Raw genomic sequence first — 8922 nt, 5'->3', positions numbered from 1 at the left:
TCTGCCCTCTTGTTTTTCCTGGCTTGCAGTGCTCAGAAGCTGTTCCAGGTGCATGGTCCTGCCCAGTGTGGTTGGAGGCAGGGCTGGGAGAAGCAGCTGGTGTAGCAGGTTTGTGTTGGGGGGGAGAGGGAGATAGCAGTGTGCTGATGAAGCAGATGGCAGATTGTTTCCAAAGCGCTCTGGTAGAGCAGTGCTCAGGGCAGGAAATGTGTCAAGGCTCCTGTTGTGAAAGTGGCTCCACCCTGTGAAAGAATGGCTGGGGTGGAGCATGGGTGCAGGCTGGGACCTGGGCCAGCTGCCCAGGAGGAGCTGCTGCTTTTCAGAAATCCTGGGCAGCTGAGTTGTGGCAGAGCAAGGAATGGAGACCTTGGAAACCCAGGTGATGGGGAAAGAGCAGACTCTTTTCTGCATCTACTGAAGCTAAAGCTGCTGCCATCTGTGAATGCCCCTGCAGTGTGGATCTGTGCAGAACACAGATGAGGCTGGTCAGAGGGAGGTTTATGTTGTTGCTGCTGTGCTCTTGCTACAGCAGTACATCTTCCTGGCTGGGCTCTGCCCTGTCTACCACCTGAGACAGTCTGGCTTCCCTTCAGTGCTGTTGGGGTACAGTGCTGCCTTCCCCTTCCTCTTGGAGAGAGGCCAGCCTAGGTCCTGACTCAAGCCTGGGAAGAGGTGTGGGTAGCTGCCTGGGCTGCTTGCAGCTGGGAGGAGTGCATTAGACCAGCAGGCCTCCAGAAGCTGAGTTTCACTGTAGGTTTGGTTGGGGTGTGGGAGGGCTTTAGTGGATGTCCAGCTAAAGCCCTAGAGCAGGGCTTGGGGTGAGCCAAGTACAGCCTGAGCTGCTGTACTCCTCAAGGCTATGCTCTGAAATGTAGGAAAACCTCTTCAAGTGAGCTGAACTGGTATGACCAATATGCCTAACTGCACATGGGCATCACCCCATTTTACAGGGCTCAGTGCCCTTGTATGTATGAAGCCTTAAAATGGGATCTGGCTGCTGCACTGTGTAGTGTTCTCCCAGTTGTTGCTGCTTCTCTGTGGGCAAGGACTGGCAGGAGAGCTTGTTCTGATCCCTGCTGAAGTGGTGTGTAACATTAGTTTGATGCTTATAAGGTGCCACTTCAGGAGCTGTAGGTGACAGTCCAGCTGAGATAGAGCTTTTCTGGTCTAGCCTCCTTCTCCCCCCACAGCTGGCTCTTGGTAAAGACAGGCCTGTCTTTGTTTTTGCCCAAAATAGTAACAATACTTTAAACTACTTATGCTTGGTATTTTAAAATGGGCTGTTCCCTATGTGTGCTCTGCTCTCCCTTCCTCCAATTGTTCCTGTTAGCTGTGATCTTTCCATGGGCTGGTAATTTATATGCTGTCATGGTCAGTCTGGGCTGCTGCTCCAAACTGAATTCACACCTTATACGGCAGTGTTTCCTGGGCCTGCTGGGTCAGTGCCCAGCTCTTTCCTCTGCTCCTCCTCTCTCCAGGGCAGTAGGACCAGCGTGGAGCCAAAGGAAGACACTGCAATATCATCACCTTCCAGTAACGCTCAGGACTTTCAAGGGGTGTGTAATAGACAGCTTCTGGGGGTGGGTATGTGCTAAGGAGAGAGACAAGATAGGCTCTGTCTGAGAAAGATAAACTGCCATTACAAGGGAGTGAAGAAACTACACCAGCTTTCAGGCATGTAAAGCTTTCCTTCCAGGGTCAGGAACCACTGGAAGCCTTAATCTGCTGTGGGGCCACAGAGCAAGGCTGCACTAACTCCCAGCATTAAGCTGCAGGGGTGTGGGGCAGGGCTCCTACAACAGCAGCACAGCTCTGAGGAAGAGCCAAACCTTGCATGTGGGTTCCTGCCCCATTAGATCCAGCTGCTGCCCTAGGATTTGCTTCTGAAGAGGAAGCAAATGCTCTTCTTCACCCCTGCTCTTCTGCAGGTGGCCAAATGGGGATGTACCAACAGTCCCCCTGGGAAGGTGCTGGGCTCAGCTGCTGTAACCTGTTTTTTGAGACTGTGCCCCCCATCTCAGCAGTAGGTGTAGGGCTGCTGTGGTAGGTGTGGGGTGCACATGGGCTGGCCTTGGCACAGTACAAGTTGGTGCCAACACTGCCCACCTTTGAAGGCTCCAGCTGGCTTAAAACTCAGGAGGCAGAGCAGGAGCCTGGTGCGAGGTACAGTGTGGTGCTGTGCTAAGAGGAAGGTGAAAATGGTTAATAATCTACCCTCAGCTAATCACAGGCTGATGGGAGGTACAAGCTTTGTTGAGCTGCTTTGCACAGGCCAAGGTGCTAATCAGCTGGGCAGCCCCTGGCTGTGCTGGTGCAGCTGAAGGACAGGCTTGATGGGTCTGGGGCAGCCCCACAACCTCAGACACCATGGCTCCAACATATAGTGCAGCATGGCAGCTGTGGCCCTGCTGGCTCTTGCTCAGATAAAAGCTCAAATATGCTCCCTGCAACTTGTACCAGCACAACTGAGCCTGGAAAAAAATGCATTTTCCAAGTGCTGGGGAGTCAAGCTCTACCAGGTGTCAGCTGAGCCCTGCTGCCTGCTTCCCTGCATGCAGCCTCAGCTTGGCACCAGGGCTTCCCCTCAGCAGGAGGGGAGGACAGAGATCAGGGCTGCTGGAAGAGTATATGACTAAGGGCCATGCACCAGGTTGATGGTGCTTTGGGAGTCTCTTGCATGATGTCCAGGCTGGCTGTGGCAATGTAAACTAACCTTTTGTTTTGCATCAGGCTTCATGCCATTGCCCATTGCCAGCCCCTTTCTGGCCTTTGGGCTGATGACAGCTGTCACTATATGTTTCCAGCCCCCCCTTTCTTTCCAATAGCATTTGGCTCCTAAATTCAGTACTAAACTCACTGCAAGAATAGCTATTTTACCCTAGCACTGTAAGAGCAGGCAGCATTGGCTGCAGCACAGAGGCTGCATGTAGCAGAACAAGACTAACTGCTGTCTGCAGGTGACACTACAGCTCAGACTGCCAAGAACAAGTCCCCAGACTGCTCTGGCACAGGTGATCACTGCTGGTAGTTGCCTGCAGAGGCACAGGAAGGCCCACCTGGCCAAGAAGCAGGACACAGCAGAAGCTGGGGACACAGACAAATTGTGCTTTCAGTTGAGCCTTGCTCCCCCCCCCCCACAGCTGGCACCAAAGCAGGCAGCAGCTGGGCAGAGGGCCCTCTCTTAGGCAGGGGCCCTCTCTTAGGCAGGGGCCAGTTTAGAGCTGGTTCACTGCACTGTGGAAGCTGAGGCAAGTCAGGGATACTTCCTCCTAGCCTCACTGCAGGGCTGGAGCCCTGGGAAGGGTCAGCTTTGGCATGCTCTGATCAGGGATGGAAGGCTAGGAAGTCGCCCAGGCTCTAACCCTTTATTCTAAAAGAAACCAAGAGCAGACACATGGATACAGAGACCTTCTTTGTCCCCTAACACTTCCCTTTCTCTTACCAGAGCCAGGACACCAGAACCAGTGTCCAGCCACAGGCCAGGCTGCTCCATGATTCCAGTTTGAGAAAGTTAAGAGGTGTAGAGAAAGCTGCGTTTACCTGGTAGAGCTTTGCTGGAGGAGGGGCTGAGTGGGGACTTCTACAGACAGGCTAGACATCAGCTGCTGCAGGCAGATAGCCCCCATCTAGGGTCTTTCAGTGCTACAGCTTCCCCCTGTGGGGTACAAGCAAGCCACAGCCCCTCTGATGGAGCTGCACTTGTCAGCATTAAGATGTGTCAGGTGACACACATGCCTTAGCTGGAACAGATACAGAAGTACACATTGCACAGCATCCTCCTCCTCCCCCCAGGACTTCAGGGCTCTGCTCAGGCTGCCTGCAAACAAGCCCTAAAGAACAAGAGCTCCACCACTTGCCCAGATCCCAAACATCAGGGAGGATGGCCTTTTCCATCAGACTCCATTAAAAAAAAAAATTCAAATTAAAGCAGTTTATTAACATTTAAAATACTGTACAGTGTGTAAGCTGAATCCCCCCCCCAACAGCCCTGTGCACTCATCGGATGCCCTGGTGAATGATGCTGCTTTTGGCACTGTTTGCTTTCTCTTTTTCCTTCTTCTTTATGGGGTCCATCTCAAAACAGCGCCAGAGCCGCAGCGTTTCATCAGCAGCTGCCGAGGCCACTGTTGCACCATCAGGGCTCATAGTCAGGTTCAAGACTCTGGCAGTGTGACCTGAGGAGGAGGTGTGCAGTCAGGGCTGTGCTGATCACATGCCCTGGTCTCTCTGGATCTACCATAATGGTCACCTTTACTCTTGTATGCCCCATGAGCCCCACCAGCTTCCATAGCTGTCCCCACACCATGCTGCAGCAGCATGAGTTCACACCCTAGGCATGCACTTGGAGCAACGGTGTTTCTTCAGCAGCCCACAGGAGTGCCTCCCTCTAGCAGCGTGCCCTTGGACACCATTCTGCACCAGCGATGCTCCAGGCTAGACCACCAGTCTGCTCAAACCAAGGATTACATCTGCCTTCAGCAGCCCTCCCTTCCCCAGGCAAAGGGCCCAGCCTACCTCGCAGCTCAGTGACCTTGGCCATCGTTGGATACTTCCATACAACCAGCTGATTCTGTGCAAAGCCATGGCCTGAAATGAATTCCTTGTAGTTTGTTGACCACAGGATAGAACAGACCTGGGAAGAGGCAGTAACACAGGTAAGACAAGCTGCTTGTGCTGATGCTCACCACCCAGAGATGAGCATGGTCCACTCCCTTCCCATGCCTCTGGGCCTCACAGCCAGCAGCTCTGTATAGGTGTCCTGCCAGAAGGTGTTTATCTCCAAGCTGATGTTCATGTCTCACCTGGGAATGTGCATCAACAGCACTGAGGCAGGCGCCAGAACACACATTCCAGATGCGGATATGTCTGTCACTAGTCCCACCTCCGGTGGCTAGAACATTTGACTGCCATGGACACCATGCCACAGCCTGAAAGAAAAGGGTTAATTCTAAGTCATGCAAGAGGCAACCTGTGCACAGCCAGTGCTGCATGTCTGCCTTGCACACAGACATACTCACACCTCACCCAGAGCAGCCCTGCACTCACCTTGACAGCACCCTGGTGTTGTGTGAAGGTCTGTACAGGAGCAAAGTCCCCACTGTCCCCCTGGGTACACGGCCAGATGTTCACCAGGTTGTCATTGCCACCACTGGCTAGGTAGCGGCCATCCAGAGACCACTTGAGCCCACACACCTCCTGCGTGTGGCCAGCAAGTGTGGCCACGTGATGCTCAGCCACTCTGACATCATGGTGGTGGATGTGGCCAGTCCGTGCCCCACTGCAGAGAGAAGGCTTACAGGGTCAGGCTAGCACGTATTTTCACCAAAATACATTTTTGTGCTGTTGCAAGACTGCCATACCTGCCACTGGGTTTCAACCAGTGTTACCAGCATCACTGGCCTGTTGGCACGAGTGAAGCAGCCAAAGCAGCTCTTCACAGCTTCCGCACAGTCAGCAAGAGAGGCCTTCTCCCCACAGTCCCAACAGAACAGGCTGAGTAAGAATCCCAAGCCAAGACAGAAATTCCTCTCTGCCATCCCTAGCCTGCACCACTCACAGATCTGAGGTAGAAATCAGCAACAGCTGGACACTGCCCTTCAGCCATCCCCACCCACTGCTTTACCTGGAGAGGATGTAGCTGTTCCAGCTGAGGGACCCCACACGGGAAGAATGGCTGGTCATATTTCGGAGACGTTTCTGCTGCTGTATGTCCCATAGCTAGAGAGGCAGAGCAATAAGTTCTCCAGAGGATGAGGAAACCCAGCCCTGTTGTTCTGCCCTAGGAACCTCACTGCATAGACTCTGGCATTCAGCCTTGTCAGTATGGGAGCAGAGATCAATTTGTATCTCATGCCTACAGAACAGAAAGTAACTCCAGGTGTCAGAAAAACCCAAAACCAAACTCTGCCTCACTGCTGCAGTTGGTCACTGGCCGTGGCTGGATGTGGACACTTCCACCCCACACCAGTCAAGACAAGTCAGAGTGCATTGCATCCTTCTTCTGCTAGCCAAGCCTTTGTCCCAAGGCCCCACAGCTCCAGCAATCCCTAGACTAGACAACACCTCTAGTTTTACTCCTGCACTCACCTGGACCTCAGCATTACTTGTGCCAACAGCAAGGTAATTTCCTTCTTTAATCCATGACACAGAGGAAACATAATCATCTGGATGCTCCATCTGCAGCAGCTGGATAATCTCCCCAGAGGTGTGATTCCACAGATAGACGGAGTTGTCCAGAGCCACTGCCAGGAAGTTCTGAGAGCTCCAGTCAATGAGATTCAGATCTACAATTTGGAAGAGCAATGCAGGTCACACTGTGCCTACCTGGAGAGCCCTGCTCTTCACCAGTGCTGATGCCAGATCTTCCACCCACACCAGGTACATGTGCACACACACACATACAGGTAAGGGGCAGCCTCTGGGTGTCACCATGCCCAGCTAGCAGTGTCAGGTAGCCCTGATCCAAGTCACCTACACAGCACTCTGGACTACTGTTCCTCTAAGGCTACACAGGGACACTCCAGAAGTGGTCCGTGCCAGCCTGGGTGCGTAAGATACTGAAACAGCCCAGTTAGAGCTCCGGTTCCTTGGACCACACCATCCTAGGAACTGCACTCCAGTGCAGTCAGTGATGATGTCAGTGCCCAGCACTCAACATCGCAGCCTACTTACAATAGTCATTGCGGATCTCTGGCGCGTCTAGGATCCGGTCTGGCATTGAGGGAATGTATCTGCCATTCTTCCTGCTGGATCCAGGTGTCGCTTTCTGACTGTAGAGCACTTTCAGGTTATTCTGATAGCCTGCATGCAGAGGAACAGGTTTGTTAACCTGAGTTACTGTTTCCTCCCAGCTGAGTACTGCTCACCCAACTAGAAATCCCTTCCAGTGAAAATAAAGTCCTAAGAGAAGAGATGCATTCAGAAGAGCGCAGTGTGCTAACATCACTGGCAGTATGAACTGCTGAACCAGAGCGAGTTCCGATTCCCTAATTCACAGGGACAAGTTTAACTGACAAGCACTTGGTTTTCTGTATCCTATTACGTTTAGTGACAGTTAAGCTACAAAGTGCACAGCAGAGAGTTTGAAGCTTTTGCAGACCTCAGGAAGGTTTGCCACCTGCAGTACAAGTGAAAAACTGTCAGTCATTTTAACTTTTGTAAATAAATTCACTGTAGCTGTTATGCAGCCCCTCAACCTCAGGAAACCTAAGGAGGGAGACTCCAGTGTGCATAGGAGCTCTGAGAAGAAGCCAGTTGATCTCTCCCATGTCCACACACAGGGCCTCTGTGTTGCTGTTGCCCTGTCCAGATCACTCCAGCTGAGTCAACTCACACAGATCCTGTCTCATACCTTCCGGAGCATTCTGTGGCTTTCCACTGAGGCGGAGGATCTTTGCCTCTTCTATATCAAAGCCATTCAGATTCACTGCCCAGGCTTTCTGTTGCTCCTACAGAGACAAACCACCCTCAGTGAGATGCATTTGAAACACAAAGCCCATGCTGCACTTAAAACTGCAGCTGGCAGAGCATACACCTAAGCCCCCTTCTCCTAGAATCAGGTGGTATACAGCTGTGCTGTGGGAGTCAGCTACAGACAGGCAGGTCAAAGTAATTTTTCTTCAGACATTGGCACACTGTCCTGCTCACATTTTCATACAGAAGAGTGGCAAATTCATTGTCTCATTGCTAGTGGGGAAAGCCACAGCCACAAGGGACCAAATGCTTCATAAACAGATTTCAGGACACAGTGTACACATTCCAGAATAGCTACCACCAGCAGTTTCACTGTGCACAGGCTCACAGCTTTGTGTCTCTGTAGCCTGCTATATTTTGAAGCCTCATTAGCCCAAAGTTGAATTTTACTACCAGAAGCAGCACAGCCTAGAGTGAGTGGAAGCAGAGGTGTAAGGCTCTATGCTTTTCCCTGTGCCTAGGGAAACATCCCTACAGAGCAGCTATGCTCAGGCTCCGGTAGCTGTGTACCTGTTCTGTTCGCAGGCTCTACAGCTTCCACATCATCCCAGGCTCCTGAAGCCCAGAGCTGGAAGTAGTGATGGCTGGGGCTGTCAGCCCCATACGCCCACTTAATAGAACTTACAGTTTCCTTCTCTGTAAAAGGGCAAGAAGGATTAGGTGTTCAGTAGTGATCATCGTAGTAATTGTAACTTTGCAACATGCTCACCTTCTTGGTAGGGGACTCCTCAGCAGGGTCATTCTCTTTGGTTAGGAGGAAATTCGCCATCTCCATGTGCATAGTGCTGCGGTTGGGAATGTAGCGATCCCCCCCAGCCTTTGTTGGGGTGCTCTGGATTTTGGACCCAGATTTACCTGCATTCACATGCATAAATATTGTTTTACAGCTATTTAACAGCCTGTATTCGAGCTTTCAAGAGGCAGCAAACCCAGCACTCTTTCACATCACACCTACCAGACAAGTTCCAGACAAGCAGGACTCAGCTCATGCCATCCCATCACAACTAACTCATATTTCTGCCCCCTCCCCATACAATGGCACTAAGCTCTGGTTAGGGTCTGCCAGGAGACAACTCCTTGGGTCTAGTGCAACAATTCCAGAGTTCACAGATGCAAAAATACCATTACAGCATGTAAAGCTGTCAGCAGACAGTCCTACCCACACTTGTCCCAACACACAGCTGCACCAGCAAGGCTGAGCTGCGGGGTCAGCAGTTCACCCAGCCCCAGTGCACAGAGCTCTGCCCACCTTATGCTGGGGAGGAGAACGTGGGTGACTCCCAGGAGCCAGGCAGTGTAGCCTGCCTCCTCCTGCCTGACCAGCAGGCCGGCTAGAGCAGCCTGACACGAAGCCCAGAGCCCCACGGCTACAGGCGAGCAGCCCGGGCGACGCTCCCCCCACCCAACCTATGCCACCGGTCGTCACCGCCGCTCACCGGGTGTCCTGGG

At 52.4% G+C, this 8922-nt stretch overlaps 2 protein-coding genes across 2 annotated transcripts in view; both read right to left on the bottom strand.

Annotated features, from left to right (window-relative positions):
* Positions 1-3906: 3906 nt before the first annotated feature.
* Positions 3907-8322, bottom strand: CDC20 (cell division cycle 20). Its single transcript, XM_009287277.1, has 9 exons — positions 8183-8322; positions 7352-7448; positions 6673-6801; positions 6088-6284; positions 5624-5718; positions 5047-5278; positions 4803-4928; positions 4516-4633; positions 3907-4175 (listed from the first exon to the last, which is right to left on the bottom strand). Exons 1-9 carry the CDS (start codon positions 8252-8254, stop codon positions 3997-3999), a joined length of 1245 nt encoding a protein of 414 aa, XP_009285552.1. The 5' UTR covers positions 8255-8322; the 3' UTR covers positions 3907-3996.
* Positions 8323-8514: 192 nt separating this feature from the next.
* The window catches only part of MPL (MPL proto-oncogene, thrombopoietin receptor), an 8540-nt gene continuing 8132 nt past the window's right edge, over positions 8515-8922 (bottom strand). The window contains 1 exon segment of the mRNA XM_019474130.1: positions 8515-8556. Coding sequence (XP_019329675.1) covers positions 8515-8556 — 42 coding nt within the window.

This window comes from Aptenodytes forsteri, unplaced genomic scaffold (genome assembly GCF_000699145.1).
Source record: "Aptenodytes forsteri isolate BGI_AS27 unplaced genomic scaffold, ASM69914v1 Scaffold119, whole genome shotgun sequence".
Lineage (NCBI taxonomy): Eukaryota > Metazoa > Chordata > Aves > Sphenisciformes > Spheniscidae > Aptenodytes > Aptenodytes forsteri.
This window is presented reverse-complemented; position numbering and strand designations above follow the sequence as displayed.